The sequence below is a fragment of the Ornithorhynchus anatinus genome, chromosome X2 (genome assembly GCF_004115215.2).
Source record: "Ornithorhynchus anatinus isolate Pmale09 chromosome X2, mOrnAna1.pri.v4, whole genome shotgun sequence".
NCBI classification, from domain to species: domain Eukaryota; kingdom Metazoa; phylum Chordata; class Mammalia; order Monotremata; family Ornithorhynchidae; genus Ornithorhynchus; species Ornithorhynchus anatinus.
The window spans coordinates 7300705-7323078 of NC_041750.1; the positions used below are offsets into that span (position 1 = coordinate 7300705).

At 44.1% G+C, this 22374-nt stretch overlaps 1 protein-coding gene across 2 annotated transcripts in view; it reads right to left on the minus strand.

The window, feature by feature from the left end:
• Nucleotides 1–12272: 12272 nt before the first annotated feature.
• Nucleotides 12273–22374, minus strand: part of MAPKAPK3 (MAPK activated protein kinase 3) — a 119069-nt gene continuing 108967 nt past the window's right edge. For both annotated transcript variants that reach the window (XM_029053409.2, XM_029053408.2), the window contains exons 8-11: nucleotides 20557–20681; nucleotides 17084–17169; nucleotides 15615–15695; nucleotides 12273–14862 (exon numbers count right to left, since the gene is read on the minus strand). In XM_029053409.2, the coding sequence (XP_028909242.1) occupies nucleotides 14710–14862; nucleotides 15615–15695; nucleotides 17084–17169; nucleotides 20557–20681 (445 nt within the window). In that variant the 3' untranslated portion in view covers nucleotides 12273–14709. The remainder of the gene's footprint in view (nucleotides 14863–15614; nucleotides 15696–17083; nucleotides 17170–20556; nucleotides 20682–22374) is intronic.

Below are 22374 nucleotides of genomic sequence, written 5' to 3' on the forward strand. Positions count from 1 at the left end.
AAGACTGAATAAGAGCCAGTAATGTGATGTTATCATTAAAGACAACATGGTCTTTTTTTAAATATGTGTCAAGTGCTTATTATGTGCCAGACACTGTACTAAGCACTAGGGTAGATACAAGCTAATCAGCTTGAACACAGTCCATGTTCCACGTGGGGTTCACAGTCTTAATCTCCATTTGACAGATGAGGTAACTGAGGCACAGAGAAGTGAACTGACTTGCCCAGGGTCACACAGCAGACAAGTGGTGGAGCCAGGATTAGAAACCATGTCCTCTGACTCCAAGGCCTGTGCTCTTCCCACTAGGCCACCCTGCTTCTCATGGTCGTGGAATGAATAAATATGAATATGCTATGAGGTTCAGAAAGGAATGTTGACTGTGGGCAAGTCACTTAACTTCTCTGGGCTTCAGTTACCTAATCTGTAAAATGGGGATTTAGGATTTAGATTTCTGAAGGGAAGATTAAAAATGGACTTACCTGTCCCCAAGTGTATGAGGATGCTCACAGATGACTGAATATAAAAGAGAACAGGCTTAAATTGCAACAGGAGAGAGGTTTAGTTGAACAGAAGGAGAAACTTCTCCACAGTCAGGGAAATAAAAAATTGGAATGGGCTTCCAAGGGAAGTTGCGGAGCCTCCATCCCTTGAAATTCTAAAGAGAATAGACACCTATCTCTCCTAGGTGGTTTAGACATTCACTTGCCTGGAGGCAGAGGGCTAGATAAGATGGTTTCTTGAGATCCCTTGTCTGTCCTTCTCCCCCATTAGACTGTAAGCTCGTCAAAGGGCAGGGACTATCTCTATCTGTTACCGATTTGTACATTCCAAGCGCTTAGTACAGTGCTCTGCACATAGTAAGCACTCAGTAAATACTATTGAATGAATGAATAATCTAATTGGCATCTTGCATGAAATTACAGGTAGGTTCAGGTTCTTTCTTAACCAAGAGAAGCAGTGTGGCCCAGTGGATAGAACATGGGCCTGGAACTCAGAAGGATCTGGGTTCTAATCCCAGATCTGAAACCTGTCGGCTGTGTGACCTTGGGCAAGTTACTTCACTTCTCTGTACCTCAGTTACCTCATGTGTAAAATGAGGATTAATATTGTGAGCCCTATGTGGGATAGGGACCGTGTCCAACCTGATTAGCTTGTATCTTCCCCAGCATTTAGTACAGTGCCTGGTACATAGTAAGCATGTAACAAATACCATAAAAAGGGAATAATAATAATGATTATGATGGCATTTGTTAAGAACTTACTATGTGCCAAGTACTATGTTAAGCTCTAAGGTAGATAAAATCAGATCAGATGTGATCCCCATCCCATATGGGGCTCGTGCTCTGAGAGGGAGAATAAGTATTTAATACCCACTTTACAGATGAGAAAACTGAGGCACCAAGAAGTCAGGGGATTTGCCCAAAGTCACACAAAAGGCAAATGGCAGATCTGGGATAAGAACCTAGGTCTTCTGTGCTCTTTCCACTAGGCTACATGGCTTCTCTGAACACATATTTAGTTCATTTACTCTTTCCAAGTCATATTTTCCTTTATTCAGTTTGAATGCTCTTTTTAGGACAACCCACACTTTTCTATGTGTGGAAACATTGAACATTTCTCATCACTACCCAGGACAGAAAACATCTGAAGTCCTCTCTTCTCTTTTCACTCTGTCAACTTCACTGCTTTTTAGATTTCCACCTGTTACTATGGATGAAGCTGACTAGCTGATGGGTAATTTGGAAGATCATTACATAAAGAAGCCTACCTCTATTTGGCTCCATATCTAGCTAGATGCTACTAAGGATTTCACATCTAGCTAGACCAAGGCCCCAGCTACACACCAACGACATTGTTGCTAAGCAGCCGCAGCTACAGAGCCCGGGCTTTCAGGGAAATAGAAACTGAACTGACTAGGAGGCAGAAACCTAACCAATGGAGAGGAAGCTCAGCTCAATTGGTCTTCAAGCCTCCATTTCTGTCTCACGCTTCTTGCTAGCATTTGTTAGCTTTGCTTTAGTGGCCTCCCTCACACTTTCTCAGCTCTTTCTCCTCTGGTGAGATGCACCAGTCCAGAGGCAGGGGAGCAAAGAGGAGAGTATTTGATAGAGCATCGAATAGGGTTGGCAATCAGGCAGTATTCGGGGTGAGGACACGGGACAGACAATAGCAAGAAGAAAGGGAGGGTACGCTGGGGGAAAGAGAGACCAGGACCAGGGAAATCACAACCAAGACCAGGTCGTGTCCGTCAACACAACCTTCCCAGTTCTCCGTAGACCACAGCTGGAGAACATGGTCTCTATGAAACAGGGACCAACCGGTGAGACTCCAGCTACCCTGGGACTATTTCCTCAGCTGTGTGTTGGCCTCAGGACTCGTCTCCAAATGTCCCTCACTCTCAACCCCTCTGCCACTGACCCTCAACTCCTCTGCACAAAGTAAGCATTCAAAAAATGCAGTTGACTGACTGACTCTGCCTCGGACCCTTGAAGGAGCAGCATGGCTTAGTGCTGGACCTGGGAGTCAGAAGGACCTGGGTTCTGCTATGTGACGTTGGGCAAGACGCTTAACTTCTCTGTGCCTCAGTTACCTCATCTGAAAAATAGGGATTAAAAGTGTGGCCTCCATTTGGGACAGGGACTGTGTCCAACCTGATTAATTTGTATCTTCCCCAGCTCTTAGAACAGTGCTTAACAAGCACCATAATTATTATTATTATTTCCCTCTGCTCATGCCCCTTCCCCGTAGCTTTACCAAACTACACCTCTTCCCTCCTTCAAAGACCCTTCTAAAATGCTACCTCCTCCAGGAGGCATTTTTCTCTGATATAACAATAATAATAATTATGGTATTTGTTAAGCACTGTGTACCAAACACTGTACTAAGCGCTGGGGTACAAGCCAATCAGGATGGACATAGATTATCCCCCACTTTCGGGTCATACCATCCCCTCAGCCACCTCAGGACTCTTCTACATATGCTTCTTTGCTACTGAATTGATCTACTTGTTATCAAATTAATTTATCTCCAAGTTTTAGGGCAGGTAGTCATTATGTAGGTTTTTATTGGCTATCACAGTTAACTACTGTTTATGTTGGTTTCAATCAATGGCATTTCTGGAGTGCCTACTGAGTAGTAAACACTGTACTAAGCACTTGGGAGAGAACAAGGAGATTACAACTTAATGGGGGAGACTGACAAAAGTTTTTTTTCCAGATAAAGGAAGCAAGAGGAAGAACAAGGAGACAGCAGGAAGCAGCACAGAGAGTTAGCTCCTTGAAAATAGAGATGGTGTCTATGAACAGAATTGTCTTCACCCAAGTACTTAGTACAGTGCTCTGCCCAAAGTCAGCACTCAATAAATACCTTCAGTTGATTGATCAGGTCGAAACAGCTGAACAAATAAGAAGGCACAGATATAGAAAATAAAAATAGCCATATGATGATGAATGCTGAGGATAGGAATAAAATACAAAAGCACTATGGTTGGCTGTAGGTCTGGCATGACTGAAGTGTTGTGAACTAATCAGGGAAGGCAACGTGGAGGAGGTAGGATTTTTGTTTGTTTTAGGAAGCCTTCAAAAATAGGAAGAGCTGTGGTCTTTCCCATTACATTGTACACTTGTCATGTGCCAAGTTCAGTGTTCTGCCCACAGCAGGAGCTCAGTGAGTACTGATGATGATGATATGAGAAGGGCTCATTCTGGAATCACTTTCCCTAAAAGCCTTTGAGAATATGATAGAATTTCAATTGTAGATACATATGTAATATGGCCTGGAGAAATAGATTGAAAAGTCCCCCATCCTTTCTGTCTCTGAAGCCCATAATGTTTGGATTACCCTTGAGTCTTCCCTCTCTATCAACCCCCACATTCGGTCTGTCACTAAGTCGCTTCAGTTTTTCCTCTACAACATCACCCCTTTCTCTTGGTCCAGTCACCATCTTTTTCAAGGCACTTGTCATATCCTGGTTTAATTATTGCATCAGCCTCCTTGTTGTTCTCTCTGCTCCTCATCTCTGCCCTCTTTACTCTTCTACCTGGATCGTTTTTCTAACACGTTCTGCCCAAGTCTCCCCGCTCCTCAAAACCATCAAAAGTTACCCGCTCTGCTCCACAGCACACAGAAGCTCCTAACCATTGGTTTGAAGGTACTCAATCAGCTCTCTCCCTTCTACTTATCTACTCTCTTCTCCCACTATACCCCAGCTTGTACTCTTTGGTCCTTTCAAGCTAACCTACTCTCTGTACCTTGCTCTCATCTCTCCTACCTCCAAACCCTTGCTCCTGACTGGAATTCTCTCCTCCCCTTTTAAAACTGCCTGACTCCAGCTCTCCCCCTCTTCCAATTCCTCCTTAAATCACATCTTATCCAGGAGGCCTAACCTAATTAATTTCCCCACAACTAGCACCTCAGCACTTCTGTGGCATAACTCCACACTTATGTCCTCACAGCCTGCCACTGCACTTTTATCCATATTGCTCTTCATACTTTGCTATTTAACCGCCCACTTCTTTTCTCCCATCTCTCAATTATTGATTCTTGATTCTATTTATTGCTACTGTTCTTGTCTGTCTGTCTCCCCAGATTAGACTGTAAACCCGGCAAAGGGCAGGGACTGTCTCTATCTGTTACCGATTTGTACATTCCAAGCACTTAATACAGTGCTCTGCACATAGTAAGTGCTCAATAAGTACTATTGAATGAATGAATGAATGATTATGTGTCTGTCTCCCTTGCCCTTGTGCCCATTCCAGGATTTGGCAAAATACGAGGGCCTGCCTTTCCTGTCCTGTTCATCCAAAAGAAGGCAGAGCTGAGACCCTGTGAGTTTTCTTCCTCAACTCTCCCCACTTCTGCCTAACTTTAATCCAGAGAATCCACAGACTTCACTTCTTTGAGGCCCAACACCAGTCGAGGGCCTCTAAATGTTCTAATTCAATTCAATTGATATCTCTTGAACTACTCCACCCACCACCATGGGCACTTCACTGCACAATGAACCAGCTTACAGGTCTCTTCCCCGAACCAACAGGTCTTAATTCTGGTTCTCTGATGGGAATACCAAACCCTTGACTTGTAGGGAATTGACTAGCACCTGAACGACTATGGGTCAGATAATCACATTATCTGTGAAATCTCCCAACTGAGCAAACTTGGGGAAATTCATTCGTGAAGGGAAAATAGATTTTGTCCAGCTCCTGAGAGGTGGTCTCACCCCAACAGGATAATATCTAGACTGAAAATAAGAAATCCTAGCAAATCCTGCCCCTCACCCTCCTCCCCCACACCTCCAGCCTTGCTGCCCCAGGCAAATTCAGACACTCCTGGGATACTCGGTATTCCGTTTTCAAATAAGGATGTGAGAGGGAGAGTGGGAAGGCCAGAGCTAATGTGTGAGCAGGAGGCTGAGTGTTAGCTCACAGCGTTAGCTCACAGTGCAGCACCAAAGGTGACAGGCTCATATGCCTTTTCTCCTTCCACCCCCACCAGGGGGCACTCTCTTCCTCTCTATGAATCAGAAGTAAAGATGATAAGGGCTTTCCCTCCAGGTCGTTATAGTCCAGGTAATAATAATATTAATATTTGCTTAGCACTTACTATGTGCCAAGCACTGTACTAAGTGCTGGGGTAAATACAAGATAATCAGGTTGGACCCAGTCTCTATCCTTCATGGGGCTCACAGTCCCATGTGGAAGGAGAAGAGGTATTGAATCCCCATTTTACAGATGAGGAAAGAGAGGCACAGAGAAGTTAAGAGACTTTCCCAAGGTGACCCAGCAGGCAAGTGGCAAAGCTCAGGACCCAGGTCCCCTGACTCCCGGGCCCATGCTCTTTCCCATAGGCTACGCTGCTTCCCTAATTTCCAGAACCGTGGTGGAAAACCTTAGAAAGTTACTTTGGAAAGCGAATGGGTTCAAAACAAGGGCACCTTCATTCATTTTCAAAACAGAATAAAATGACATTTCTATTACTCAACCAGTTGAAAGTAGGCAAGCTGAAGTTAAACCCAGAGCCTAGAGAACGTAGAAAGTTCAGCCTCTTGGAAACTAGGCATGTCTCCTGAAATTTTCAAAGGACATATGAACTAGCAATCTTTATTCATTTTCAACATTTCTATTTTAACCAAAAGACGACCATCTGTGATGAGCTCTGAGGAAGAAATGCTAGTTAGGGAGCAGCATTAACTGAAATCGACTTCCCAACAGGACTAGCTATTTTATTCCCCCTGGTAAGAATGTTGTGGGCTGGGAACATATCTACCAACTTTCTTTTATTCTATTCTCCCAAGTGATTAGTTCAGTACTCTGCACAGAGTAAGCCCTCAATACATATGATTGATTTCAGGGAAGTGAAATTGGGGCAAAGAATGTGAAGCTGCCCGATGAGATATTGGTGTGTAAACAAGCACTGCAACTTGCCACCCATCTTGGCCAGGGAAGGCTCACCCAAACCATCCTCTGCCTCCCACCTCCTAACTGCGTGGGTCCCTCAAGGCTCAGTTCTGAGAACCCTTCTAGTCTCCATTTACACCTACTCCCTTGGGGAACTCATCCATTCTGTTGGCTTCAAGTACCACCTCTATGCAGATGACTCCCAAATCTATCTCGCTAGCCCCTACTTCTCTCCTTCTCTGCAGTCTCACATGTCCTTCTGCCTCCACGGTACTTCTACCTGGATGTTCCATCGACACCTCAGACTCAACATGTGAAAAACTGAACTCTTTATCTTCCCTTCCAAATCCTCCCTGTGACTTCCCCATCTCTTTTGACATGACCAGCATCATCTTCCCCATCTCTTAAACTTTGGTATTATCTCTGAATCTTCCCTCTCTCTCTCTCCACTCCCCTAGTCAGCCTGTCATTATATCCTATCAGTTCTTCCTTTATAACGGCTCCAGAATCTACCCTCTCCCCACAATCTAAACTATCGCCACACTGGTCCAAGAACTTCCCCTATTCTGACTTGACTACTGCATCTGCCTCCTTGCAGACCTCCCTGCCTTCAGCCTCACCCCTCTCCAGTCTGAACTTCGCTTTGGTGCCTGGATCATTTTTCTAAAACATCATTATACATACATCTCCCCACTCCTCAAAACCTCCAATGGCCACCCGCTCCCTCTCTATATCAAGTGAACTCCTGGCAACCAACTGATGGTTCTCCATCAGTTCTCTACCTTCTATTCTTCCTCTCTTTTCCCTCTATTCACCAGCTCATACTCTTTGGGTTCCTTTAAAGCCAGTTTACTGATCTTGTCTCATTCTTAACTCTCCTGCTGCCAATCTCTTGCTCACACCTTTCCTTTTGTCTGGGACTCCTTCCCCCTTCACATCCAGCAAACCACAGTTCTCATCTTCAAGGCCCTTCTAAAATCATGTCTCCTCCAGGACACCTTCTCTGATCCATCTCTCTTCTCTTCTGTGTCACTTAAGCATCTGGGCACTCACATATACCCATGACCCATATCTTTCTTCTCCGTTGTTTCCCTCTACCTGTAATTTATTTTAGTATCTGCATTCCCCACAAGATTGTAAGTTCTTTGAGAACCGGGATCATGTCTACAAATTCTATTTTACTCTCCCAAGTGCTTAGTACAGTGTTCTGCCCAGAGTAAGTCCTCAAATACTATTGAGTAAATGATCTTAATATCTTGGAGTATTTATGTGCATCTTAGTCCCTCTGCTGGAAAAATCAGATTCTCTGGAGTTTCCTTGGCTTGAGACTTTGCAAGAGGAACATTTTCTGGTAAAGAAGCCTTCCTGATCAGGGGAGAAGTGAATTGAGATAGTCGAGTTGTTGCCCACCTGAAGAGATCCATCATTGCAGATTTTCCATCTTGATTGTCTTGACACAAATTAATGGTTCACAAAGGTAATAAATCCACTACAGCATGAGCTGATAGCAAGGACTTTACAACTTGCTGGATGTTGCCCCAGATCTTTCGATGTTGTTAGTTCGTCCTGTTGTCCTTGCAGATACGATGTACTGGGTATTAGCTGAGGACCAGTGAACAGCTTTCCAAAAAAAGGAAAAGCAACTCACCTTTCTTTTACAATAGTTTCCTTCTGTCTACCTGAGTTATGCCTTGGCGGAGAGTGCTGATTTATACAGGAGATCCTGGGGTGCTTTGCTATCTCATGTGTTTTGTAGACTCACCAATAGAAACTTAAATTTGACTCCCAACTGGACAAGATAAGCATGTATCTGCCAGAAGGATGATCTTGTGAAGCCAGGTTCTGAACAACTGAGTGTCAATTACTCAGAGGGTAAAAACACTGGTCGCCAAAGAAATTCCACCACAAGGAAGCTGGCTGAAGATGTTATCACGCAAGGGTGACATTAGTTGTGTTGGCAAATGTGGTCTTGTCTTTCCCCTGACTAGTAATGATCCACTCAGGATTAGGGTGGAGCCGGGCACTGTAAGATTCCCCGATTGTGATCCAATACCCCTTCTCAGCCCTGACACCCTGGCCTCCGGAAGAGTCAAAAATGACTCCTCAGCTAATACATGGCCCCATTATTTGCAGTTTCACTGCCCTCCCCCTAATTCCAATCATACTTCTTAGTTCCACCTTCTGTCAGACAAATGGGAGTTAAATGTAATGGGTGAGAGATTGGAGTGTGAAAACTGGGAAGTAGACTGGATAGGAAAGGGCACAAGGAGGGAAAACTTGTATTGTCTGGGGTTTCTATCTCCTTGCTACAACACTTCCAGCAAGCACAAAAGGGCTTTACAGTGGGTACCATAAGGGGAACAGAAGGAATCCTGATTGGCATCCTTGCACAATTTTTAACATCATTTTGCAACATTGGGCAAATGCATCAGCTCACCTGCAGATGAGGTGGGTGTCAGTTTAGTCATTCTCGTAAGCATCTCGCTGTCAGTAGCGTCATCTTTGGAAACGAAAGACAGATATGCCTATTGATCCATACACATCCTATTTGGCATCAGGATTTCAAGATGTAAAGGTTATTCTTAGGACATATGACCTATACCCACAAGGGAAAGCTTTGGAAAATAAGTGTCTCACCACTGATTCATTCTGCACTGGACAGTTCCAAACAGGTGCCTCTTCAACATGTTTAAAAGAATCCAAGAAAAGGCAAGTCAAACTGTTGACTAAGATACTAACCTCCCTGATGTTAAGAAACCAGCACAGGTGACTGTGAGGCTACACATCTGTATTTTCCTTTTTTTACTTTCCTTTTTAAAAAGTAATGAACAAATATTTTTTTAAAAAGCCTTTTCTAAACACACACACACACACACATCTTTTTTCCCTGACTTTGTGCTCTACTTTCTTCTTTATTAAGATGGCTCAGATGCCAAGGGATATTACTGGTTCATACTTACTGCGAAGTCAGCAGTTGGTCAGCATAGAGGAATTTTAAAACACAAAGGGACCTGCTGGGCCTGAAACAATTAAGAGAGTCTGCTCTAGTCAGAGGCTGTCGAGGGAACAGGCAGTGGATATGTAGACATGGAGGGGCTGAAAATCAACGGAGTTGGGGGCTTTACTTCTTAGGGACCACAATGCTGAAAGCTGTTACATCTTTAGGAGCACAGGTAGACCAGGGGCTTTCACTGCTCCACAATCTAACTGTCCAGAAGGGTTAAGGGATTTTATTAACATTGTACTTTGCTTTGGATTTTGCCCACTCACATCGAGGTCTTCTGGTGTTGGCCACATAGTTTAAAATTCCAAACAAGTAAGTGCAAATGAATAGGCTGAAGTGAGCAAAAGGTTCATTGGGAGATTGCAGTAAATAGTATTGGGACCAGACAGCTCAATCTGGGGACATAGTCACTGGCAATATACAGCATTGTCCAGTGGTGAATGTCACTGTTGTGGTCTATTACCGTTACAGTGAAAATTAATTTGATACTTTTGATAAAAATGAATCTAAAAAGACAGTCCTACACATAAAAAGTCTGGGAAATAACCTCTCACATTTATAATAATAATGGCATTTGCTAAAGGCCTACTATGTATTTGTGCCCAGGTGAGTTTCAAGGTCTCCCAGACAAGTAACCCCAGTTCCTATCATTCTAGGTCCAGTGTTTAGGATTTAAAAAGTTTAATCCCTGGGGGATGGTAGATTGGGAAAGACATATTTGGAGGAGGTTAACATTCTTGTGCCCAGAAGCAAAGATGCCTAGCACCGAAGGGACCTCAGGAGGTCACCAAAGCAGGACTACACGCAAATTGTCTTGGAAAGATAGCATTGTTCTCTTCTTCAAAATATCCAGAGAAGGGAACCCATCAACTTATTTTATTATTATAATAATATTAGTTAGGAATTTATGATGTGCCAGGCATTGTACCAAGCACTGGGATGGATACAAGCAAATCAGGTTGGGCACAGTCCCTGTCCCACATGGGGCTCACAGTCTTAACCCCCATTTTACAGATGTAGTAACTGAGGCACAGAGAAGTAGAGAAGTTAAGTGACTTGCCCAAGGTCACACAACAGACAAGTGGCAGAGCTGGGATTAGAACTCAGGTACTTCTGACTCCTAGGCCTGTGCTCTATCCACTAGGCAGTACTGCTTCTCTTCAATAGGTTCCTGATTATCAGGGTTGGGAGATCACGTCTTCACAAACCTACATTCTTAATGCTGCATTTGAAGGTTGTTTTTCTTTGGCAGAAACAGAAAAGCTGATTACCAACCAAGATGCAATATTTCTTCATCTCCTGCAACTGGCTCATCTCTGGGCTAAATAACCAAAATGTGTTCAGCCTCTCCTTACTGAACCCTTTTCCACAAATCTTAAATCAATTTTGTTGCTCTTCTCTGGACCTTCTTCAAGTTCCCCAAATCATCTGTGAGACTCCAAACTGAGTGTAGCACTTTGACAAAATGTATGGGAAAAAGATCACCCCAAGGTTCAATTTACTATATTTCTTAGGCCCCTAACAATTGAAAAAATGGGAAATGGTGACCTGTATTTTGTGGTGCAATAAAGGACACTTCCCCAGGTGACAAATTGTCACAGCTCATTGCTTCTCTTTATATATCTCTATCTCGTGTGCTTTTATTGCTTCAACATCACATTCGAGACTCATATTTAGCTTGGGGCCATCTGTGACCTCCAGATCTTTTTCTGCCCATGCCAATCCTACCCGTCTTGTATTTAAGCATCATCCTGTTCAAATCAACCCACTTCTCCAATTTGTCCAGGTTATTTCAATGTTTAGCTTGGAGTTGTATTTTGGATTTGTTCTCCAAGGCTCTATCCGTTCACCCATTTAGTGTCATCAGCAGATGTGGACTTATTTTACCATCTTATTTTACAATCACATTATGATTTAAAAGTCAAATTTGAAATCTAGTTGTAAAACCTCGCTGGAAAATTGTTAACCAGTGACCCACATTAAAGATGTCTTGATCTACTAGCCTGTGAGAGGAGATTTGGCCAGACAGTGGATGATGAGGGAGAAAGAGAGAGGCTCATTCAGACATCACAGAGGCAGTACACTGATGCTATAACCTCTCCCAAAGCCAATAGGATGTTGCCTGATGATAATAATTCTGGTATTTTTTTTTAAGCACTTACTATGTACCAAGCACTGTTCTAAGTGCTGGGTAGATAGAAGGTAATCAGGTTGCCCCACGTGGGGCTCACAGTCTTAATCCCCGTTTTCCAGATGAGGTAACTGAGGCACAGAAAAGTTAAGTGACTTGCCCAAGGTCACACAGCTAACAAGTGGCAGAGTCGGGATTAGAACCCACGACCTCTGACTCCCAAGCCCAGGCACTTTCCACTGAGCCACGCTGCTAGTGGAAAGAAAAACCAAAATGGGGGTGACAGCAACCTGGACATCTGGTCTTTTCTCTATCTTTCTTCCTTAGTACCCCATATTGCCAAATGCAAGCAGGAAGCTTCTGAAAATAGCAGTGGTACAGCGGAAGGCTGTGATAATTCAACAGCAGTCTTCTAAAGGTATATTGATTTTACACATGTATTTGATTGTGCAGGACTAGGACTATAGGAATACATATGCATACCTCTTCTCTGACCTTTCCTTTTAGAGGTAACTCTGTCAGAAGCTTTTGGTCACAATGTCAGCAATACTTAAGCGTGTCTCACTCGTGAAGATGATGCCTTCCACTCTGGCTGGCAAAGGGCTACAATGGCTGGGTACTGACAGGATTCTCTCTGCTCATTTCTCCGTAACAGACCCCTGCAGTAGAAAGGCCTCGGTGGGCAGTTGTAACCATGCATCTCAGAATTTCGCTTCCAATTCACAATGAACGCAAGACGAGGGCAGAAGTGTTGAAACATGGTTTATTAATACCAGTACACCACCTCCCCACAGATACATTTTCCTAATGCTTGTAAGCCCCTTTTAGACTGCAAGCTCCCCAAGGGCAGGGAGCGTATCTTCCAACTCTATTGTATTCTTCCAAACGTTTGGTACAGGGCTCTGCACGCAGTAAACGCTCAGTAAATGTCATTAATTGACTGGGTAGTGAAGTTGTGAACCCAGGCTACTGTATTCTCAGACCTCCTGAGCCCCTTTTGCCACCCATTTCCACCCTATTGTCTCCTGTCTTGTATTTCAAAAATTGAATGATTGGCCCAACTGAGAGTAACTGGTAAACCCCAACCTACACATATACAAGCGTGAACAAAACACACACACAAAGAAAGTGAATAACCTATCCCAATCAAGTTAAGGCATGAGTCTACTGGAAGCCATGAGCAATCACATAAGTCGGTTTTTCTCCCACGGTTAGTTAGACCTGTTAAGGCTTGGTAGCACTGTTGAGACTTTTGCCAAGTTCATTTGTCAAAATTAAAATAGCCTTCTTCCCCAGCCTAGAATCAAACTAACTTCTAAGCAAACCTCTAGCCCGAGCTCTGCAGCCTGTCTGCTGTGTGACCTTGGGCAAGTCCCCATTAGACTGCAAGGCCCTTGAGGGCAGAAACTGTATCTTCTGTTTCTTGTGTGTGCACCCAGGTCCGCCATACTATGTATTTTCACTCCATGTTTTGACTGGAACATTGTTAGGGAACCGTGGGTCACTCACTCAAAAATGTGAGCCTGTTTGGTTACAGTATGGAGTACATGTGCATGTGTGCATGTGCAAGGGGTCAGAATAGGTGAGTGCCTCATGGAGATTTTCTTTAATGTGGGGTTTTACAACAATGTGCCAATTCAAAAAGAGTAGCGGGGCTAAAGATTGGCCTTTCATCAACTGGCCAATTGCCATGGGGCCCGCATGGAATGTGGGCAGTTGGTCTTCTCTGGAAGGCTTGAAATTGTCAGGTACTTCTGCCAGCCCCAATCTGTCCTGGAAGACCCATGCTTAACAGCCTGTAATAAGATCAAACAGTAGTCGCAGATCACGGCAGAAGCCACAGAGACTTGAAATACAGCCCTGTTTCTCCAGCCTTCCTCTGAGTGTACCAATTCTAAATGCCCCTTTGAGAAGAATGCCTGTGGCATCTTGCTCATGTAGTATCCAAGGCACAACAGGAACATTGTTCATTCCTGCATCATACAAAATTTTGCTGTAAAGGCTTGAAGAGAACACCAGTCTGAGGGGAAATTTTGCTGTACAAACCTTTAAAATTAAAAAAGCATCGCAGTGCTGGTTTTTGTAACATATTCACAGGCTCAAAAGTAACCCCACACTCAAAGTTTACATGATTTAGATATTGCTCAGGTAGTAAAATTAACACCTTGGCCAAGTCTGCATCTACAAATCTAGACTACCTTCACTTGCTCAACACTGCCTGACAGCAGATTTGCAGGCCTGGTCTTCCTGCCCAAGAGGCAAAGGAACTGTAAAAATATTCTTAAGGGATGAGAAACTATCCTGCTCTCTTGCTGCTACTGCATTACCAGTCATGATGCTATTTTTTAGGGAAGGGATGAGGTGGATAGTATTTTGACACCACCACTGGGCTCCATTTGTACTTGGAACAGCTTCCAAGCATGAAACAAGAGGCCCTTTGGGGAACTGAGTCTAAAAGCTGGCCTGTTATGGAACATGATGAAAATGCCTAACTGGAAAAGTAACGGGAAAAGAAAAGGTACTCCATCTGCTTTCTTAAACCAAGTCATTTCAGAAGAGATCAAAACCTCAATCTTGTTCAGAACCATGATTGCACTGAAAGAGCTAATCGGAAAATGCTCAGGCTTTTTTTTATTCTAAAAGAACCATGAAGAGTCTGTGGCACCACACTACAGAGACCAAGCACACGGGCATCTCCGTCTAGCTTGTCAGAAACCCCAGTCTAACTAGGGGAGAGTCCTCATCCTGAACAACTAAAAGAAAAATCTCATTCAGAACTGGTTCTCTTGTGCCTACGAACTACTGGAGTCCAAGATCACCTGCATGGCTAAAGCTACATCTCCAAACTAGGATTCTTCCAATGGTCATTAGTAAGACACGAAACTATGGAGTGATAATGGAATTAAAACAACACTTCACTTAAAAACACAAACACAAAAATCACACCCTCACAGCCCAGAGAGAGACACAGTTAAAAAAAAAAAATCTAGGCCCATTCACATCACGCTTAGGGACACATTCTCCCACTACCATGAAGCCCAGTTCTTGATTTTTTCCATGCCAGGCCTCAGGCTGATGGGGTAGGGCTTGGAGAGCTGAAACTCCAGACCTCTGCTCATTTCCACAGAAGATCTTTTCTGTCCTCCAAGCCCACGTCCTCAAGATTCTCCGCTTTATTCCTACTGATTATTACACCCTGGAGATGAAGAGGAGCTTCCTGCTTGCTTCTTGCGTCGTTTGTTGAGGAGTCGGTTGTTGGAGGTTTTCAAGTCTTGGATTTTCACCTGGTCGTAGTCCACCCGCATGGTGGCCAAAGCGCTGGTCATTTCCTCCTGAAATCACAAGAGGACGAGTCATCATACGTTAAGGAAGGGACAATCCTAGCTCAAATGCAGTAGGCGGCAGCATATTCTCTGGCACCTTGCAAGCAGGAGACTTTGGATGGGGAAGGGGGCTTGTGTGCTTGAGCATTTCTGGAACGCGCAGTCCCAGAAACATTCCAAATTCTGGAGTTGACATCAAGGACAGAAGGAGACTTGGCAACAGCAAGCAGCTGATAGCAGAAAATGTGATTCTTTCTCCATGTCTTTGGCATCCTAACTGTCATCTACACCCTCTGACTGTGCTGAGGTAGTCTTAGCAGCCCAGAAGAAAATCATGCTGGGCTGTGGTGCTCTCTGCCACCTCAATCCTGGAGCCCCTCACACTGGGGGTTGGAGGGGAGGAGGAAGAGAGGAGGAAGGAATTCTGGGGAATGTCCAAACCTAGCCAAAACCTGAAAAAAAAAAAGCTTTGTTGACCTACAGATAGTCCTTCTCCTAACACAATTCCTGTCCCGTGGAGGAAAATTCTGAATAGATCTTACTTCGTCACAATGCAGCCTCTATTTTGATGCAGCCATCTCCATACTTGTCTCAAGCCCTCAAGAAAACCCTGTCACTTGGATTTGACTATCTGGTTGAAGCTTAAGTCATCACACTGTGCTCTAGGGCAAGAGAAAGACTGAAGCAAAGGCAGCTTGTAGCTTTGGACACCTGACCCATTTCCCAAGGAATCTCACTGCTGGGACAGTGAGTTGACTGACCTTCACTTCATCCCAGTGATCTCTGTCCTCCTGAAGTACCCGGGCAGTGTGAAGAGGGGTCTGTGGTACCACCATTGATTGCTAAAGGGAAAATAAACACATATGCATGTATATTAGCAGATTCTCCCAAGAATAGGTAGGGAAAGCCTAGGCAGAGGTGACTGACTTGCCTGCCAAGATCCCTGGATTTCAGCTTTCACATGGCACACCAAATGTTACTGATATGTTCTAGTTGCCATTCTGTAGCCCAGAAAATAAGTAGCAGCTGTGTCTTAGGCACTTCCAGATCCTCTCAGCGAGGCTGAGGAGGAAACTGATCCACCTGCCAGTGGCTCTGACTCTGGGTACTGCTACCAAATCCCTCCCGTCCTGAGGGTTGGAGCTACAGCTTTGTATGATCCGGGCTGGGTCAACAGAACCTGCCAAATCCTAAGTGAGCCTGGGCCAAGACAGAAGTGGCCTGGAACTTAGAGGCGGCGGGAAGGGTTGCCCTGCTGGGTGGTTATGGAATCTGTGCCCTGTCTCGCTAGTCGACTCGCTAGCCATAGGGCCCGTGAACATATGCTTCGTGGAAGCAAGTCCCAAGCCAAGTATGGTTTGGTCTGTGCTCATCCCCAGCCAGTTAGATACTTGAATACTGCCATCTGAGTCCATAAAAGGCCATGGGGGGCATGGGGAGGGAATTGAGGTAGGGTGGGCCAAGCCCCAGAGTTCTGAGCACAGAGGATTCTAGTTGGATCCGCAGCTCCTACCTTCTGGCAGCAGAATTACACCCAGTTCATCTTAGAATATTCTTTCGTATTCATTCTAGTTAGATCCGCAGCTCCCACCTCCTGGCAGCAGAATTACACCCAGTTCATCTTAGAATATTCTTTTGTATTTATTTGTGATCAATGTGGGCAAGGGGTCACCTCCCTAAGAGGCTTTGCTTATCTAGATCAAGGACAAGGGCTTCTTCCAGCACCAGAAAAAGGCTCCAGCACCTTGTGGCTGAATGTGATGGGGCTTGGCACCTTGACTCAATCAATGGTAATTACTAAATTCCTAAATAATGTGAAGCACCATACTAAGCACTTAGGAGAGTCCAACAGAAGCAGGACACAGGTTGCCTGCCCTAAAGGAGCTTACATTCTTGAACCTCTAGCCATGAAGTAAACATGGCTTACTGGTGCATACTGAGGTTGAAATGGTAGTAGAAATAACAGCATTTATTGAGCACCTACTTGGTGCGGTACACTTTACTAGGCACTTGGAAATTACAGACTAATGAAGTAACATGTTCCCTATCCACAAGGAGCTTATACGAATAAGGGAGACAAACATAAAAATATTTCCAACTAGAGAGGTCAAAAATAAAGCAAGGGAACATATATACGTGAGTGCTAAGGAAGGTGCAAATAAGTTCAAAGTGCTAGAGTTGGGGGGTGCAGATACTCAGGATTTCCCTCTCTGCAGGAGAAAGAACTCACATTAATCCAGGGATGATTCATAAATTGAGTGATGGTCATCCTCTCGGTGGGTTCTGTCTTCAGCAGGAGGCGAATCAACTGCTTGGCTATAAAGAGAGAAAAAGTATATCTGCACATCAACATCATTGGATTTTGCAGCCCTAGTTCTGTTCTTGAATATCCATCAACAAGCCCAAAGGAAACTGCATGAAGGAGAGAAAAGGATACAGGATAACTAAGTTTTTAATTCTCAGTTAAAACCCTTTGAAAGTTCTGACTCTGAGAAAGATACAGAAGGAAGGGAGGGGGAGAGAGAAGGGTCCAGGTTCCATTAGAGAAGGAGTATTCAACCAACTGCCTGGAACAGCTCTTTGGCATGCCTTCATCTCAGCCTCAGCTGATAACAATATTCATAATAATGTTGGTATTTGTTAAGCGCTTACTATGTGCCATGCACTGTTCTAAGCACTGGGGGAGATCCAGGGTCATCAGGTTGTCCCACGTGGGGCTCACAGTCTCAATCCCCATTTTACAGATGAGGTCACTGAGGCATAGAGAAGTGAAGTGACTTGCCCACAGTCACACAGCTGAGAAGTGGCAGAGCTGGGATTCGAACCCATGACCTCTGACTCCCAAGCCCGGGCTCTTTCTACTGAGCCACGCTGACTTCTCTTCCCCATTGACCTATCAGCCAGCCTCCCTCTACCTGATGCTACCTTTCAGCATGTCACTGGTCAACTGCGAATCCCTCTCATAATAATAATAATACATAGTGGTATTTGCTAAGTGCTTACTATGTGCCAAGCACTGTACTAAGCACTGGGGTGGAAACAAGCAAATCAAGTTGGACACGGTCCCTGTCCCACATGGGGCTCCCCCTTCCAATTCCCATTTTACAAATGAGGTAACTGCGGCCCAGAGAAGTGAAGTGATTTGCCCAAGGTCACACAGCAGACAATTGGTGGAGCTGGGTTTAGAATCCACGACCTTCTGACTCCCAGGCTGATGCTGTACCCACTATGCCATTATTATTATTATTATTAATGGCTGACTTGATGGACTGCTAATGAGCTAGATTTACCTACTAGTCCCTAGTTCAATTCAGTTCACCTGAGCATGACATGACAAGCCCCTTGAACCCAGGTCCTGTAGTCAGTGTCTCACACATGGATGGGATACTGGTTAGAAAACAGGCAAGGGAGTTGTGTGACTTGGGATTTACTTCTGGCTTGACCACTGACTGGGAGTTTCACTTAAGTTTGATGCGCCTTTGTTTCCTCATTCATAAAGTGGGAATAAGAATTCTTTCCCTCTTTTAGTTCACAACAATACTCTGGGGGGGTCATCCAAATTAAAACTATTATAATCTAATCAGTCTATCGGTGGTAGCTAGTGAAGGTTTAGTGTGTGCAGGGCACTGTACCAAGCACACAGGGAGAGTACAATAATGTAGACATGTCCCCTGCCTTCAAGGAGCTTACATTCTAGCGGGAAGACGGATATTAAAATAGATTACAGGCAGGGGAAGCAACCGACAATAAAGATAAGTACAAAAGTGCTGCAGGGGTAGGGCGAATGTTATAAGTGCTTGGGAGGGGGGTACAGACTCAAGTACATGGGTGGTGAGTAGGGAAGGAAAATAAAATGGGGAGAGGAGATGCACCTTAAGAAGGAACAGAAAGTCCTCAGAATAAGCATTGTGTAAATACTGAATTCTGAGGCTAGAAAAGACCTCAGGTCTTCATTTAATCCTGCTGTAACTCAATATTCTCATTTATTCTTAAAAAATCTTTACAGAAGAAGATTCCACAACCTCATTTGGTAATGTATCCAGTGTCTTTCAAAACTGTAGTTAGGATGTTTTGCTTAAAGTCTAACCTTAATCCCTCCCGCTACAATTTAGGGATTTAAGGTCCATAGTAGAGACGGGTGTTCATTATTCAGTAACACATGCTACAAAATAGCCACTGCATGCAATAAAACTGGGCCAAAGTTTCTAGCCGACCATCACAGTTTAACCTTTACTGCTCAGCAACAGCTGGGCGTGTCAGTAGGTATGTGATAAAGAGATAGAATACCTGGAGAGCAGACTTTTCCCCTCTTTCCAAGTGAGCAAAGTACCCAGGTCAGAAGAGTGGATGGGAAGCTGGAGTTTGTTTTGCACTAGGCCAACTCCCAGCATCAAAGACCTGGCCTACTAGGTGCTATTATTCTGCTACCTTTCCCTAAGGGCATAGTCCCAACATTGCCATCATAACTGACTCCTCAAATTGCCTATACTAGGCTGGTCTCTTCCAGGACTTTCTTGATTTTTCTCAGACGTGGTATATTTTCTAGACATGCCAATGCCCTTCCTGGAACACTAAAACCACTCAAGGTTGTATATACCCTCCCAGCTTATTTTCTTCTGTTCTATTAGAACGTGGACTTTAATTCCTGCTCCACCACTTGTCTGCTGTGTGACCTTGGGCAAGCCACTTAACTTCTCTTTGCCTCAGCTCCCTTATCTGTAAAATGGGTATTAAGATTGTGAGCCCCACGTGGGACAACTTGATTACCTTGTATCAACCCTAGTGCTTAGAACAGTGCTTTGCACATAGTAAGTGCTTAACAGATACCATTATTATTATCATTATTACTATTATTATTAAAAGAGATTTCTATTCAGCTTCTCTTTCCAGTGTCTTTCAAACCAGCTGCTATTTGAATGGAAAGAAAAGAATGGTTGGATAGCATGCAAAGGATACCAAGCAAATATTCTTATTGACAAAGAACCTTACCATCGTCAAGTGGGGATCTGTGAGGATATGTCTTCCCGAAGCACTTTTTTTTTTTTAAATGGTATTTGTTAAGCACTTACTACACGCCAGGCACTGTACTAAGCTCTGGGGTAGACACAAACTAATCAGGTTGGACACAGTCCCTGTCCTGCACAGGACTCACAGTCTCAATCCCCATTTTACAGATGAGGTAACTGAAGCAGAGAGGAGTTAAGTGACTTGCCCAACATCACACAGCAGGTAAGTGGTGGAGCCAGGATTAGAACCCAGATCTTTCTGACTCCCAGGCCGATGCTCTATCTACTACGCCACACGGCTTCTCTTATGTTCAGATCTTTAAACGTGGTTGCTTTCCCTTCCCTACATTTGATTTTAGTTTCTCCCTCCCCAGTTAGGTTGTAAACTCCTTGAGGACAGGGATTGTGTCTTCTAACTCATCGTACTTTCCCTAGTGCTTAGTTCAGGGCTCTGGACAGAATAAATGCTCAACCAATACTACCGATTGATTTTTCCAAGGCATTAAATGGCTTTCTAGTCCTTTAGAAGAGAAATTTATTCCTAATGAGTTAGTGTGGCATAGGGCCTCAAATTGTGTACATTAAACAACAAGACCAATGCAAAACCCACAACCCCCTGGATTTGAATTGTCCAATCCTCCTTGGAGAAGAGGTAGTGGAGACAGGAAGAAGTAAGAAGAAGAGCAGAGACATTTACCTTCATCAGAGACATCAGACCACTCTGGGCTAGGGAATCCATATTGGCCCATTCGAATTCTTCTCTTCATTCCAGGGGAAATAGCTTGTCCCGTATTGGAGTAGAATGGAGGAAAGCCACAGAGACTGTGGGAGAAAACAACCTTAAAAGTTAAGATCCCTGCAATCACTGATTAAATATCAGCAACAAGCTCAGAGGATCATTTGGTACCAAACTATATGTAGGACTTTAAAGCAACAGCATTCCTGGGTTTGGGACTGAGGTAGATGGACAGAAGGCCTTCTTAAATTGAAAATGGGACTTTGGGGTATTTCTTGGATTGCTAAAAACTTCAGGGCATCAGGAGATTTCCTTTTTCAAGTCAGTCAACAATATTTACCTGCCCCCCTATTGTCTGCAGAGTATTATTACATGAGCTAAGGGGTAGAAGGAAATTACTGGCATTATTAAAAAGTGAACATGGAATGCTGGTAACTCAGATCACCGACAGGCAAAGGTACAAGCATGGACTTATTTGGCCTGGAGCCTCCACTCCACTAGAGCTCCAGGGGCAGCAGGCTCCCCTCCCCTGTCAAAACCATCCAAGCCAAGCCTGCCTAAACCAAACTTTAGAACACTGGGAAGGCTGCGTCATTTTTTCACTACGGCCTGTCTGCCCGGAGACAGGTGAGAGGTTCAAGGACTGCCCCCCTCCAAATACTGTTAAGCTGATATATTTTTACACTTCATGTTTCTAATTTTTCTTTGTGATTTACACGATTTTGTCCTACATGTCCGTCCTCCACTTACATTGTGAGGCCCTGGAGGGTCAGAGGCCATGTCTTAATTGATTTTCTTTTCATTACCCCAGGCTCAGGACAGTGAATCGCACACAGCAGTAGCAGAGACACCAACATTTACTGAGGGCCCACACTGTACAGTGCCCAGCAGTAGGCACTTGAGAAGAATAGAACCATCAAGTGACATGTTCCCATTCATGAGGAGCTTACACTCTATCGAGGGAGTCGGACATAAAAATATTTACATTTAGCTCAATAAAATGTTAATAATGACAATGGTAACAGGGTGTTAGGGCTAGAATTCTGACTCTTGAGGGGGCTTTAAGTGGGGTGCTCTGGGGTTGTCACAGAGATTTAGATTGTTGACCTTCAGGAACCATGGACTACCTGGAGCTCCAATATCGGAGATGTGGTAAATTTGGCTCCTCCATTATCAAGGCTACAGGCAACCGGGGGTGCCCCAGTATAACCTAGATCTAAAAGATCCCCTGAAAAGTTGGATTTCTAACCCTAAAACCATATCCAATTACTTGTGTTTCGAGATCTCCACCTTGAAGGAGTAAATCTTAAGATCTCTGAAGCCTTGTTCCTTAAATTTAGGGCTCTCTGTAGATGGCATTTGGTCATGGAAATGTGGAGGGGAATTAAAAAATCCCTCCCAGCAGGATAGCATTTCTGTTTCTGTTGTTGGATTATTGTTCTTACTAAATTTACCCATATGTTCTTGAGGAACTGTTGCTTGCCTAAATTTACCCCATTATTTCATTCGCAGTATGTCTGTCCTCCCGCCTTTTAGACTATGAAATCCGTGGGTCGGTGATGGTGTCTGATTCCACAGACCGGTACATTTCCTTAGTGCCTAGCACAACGTTACTCAACAGGTGGTAAGCACCTAACAAATGTAATATTGATGATTTTAAAAAAAGAAAAGTGAAAGAGAAGACAAGTATCTTATAGTTTGCAGGAGGCAGAGAAAAAACCCCCACTCAAAACACAAAGAACAATTCAGAGACAACAAAATGACAGCGACACAAAAACA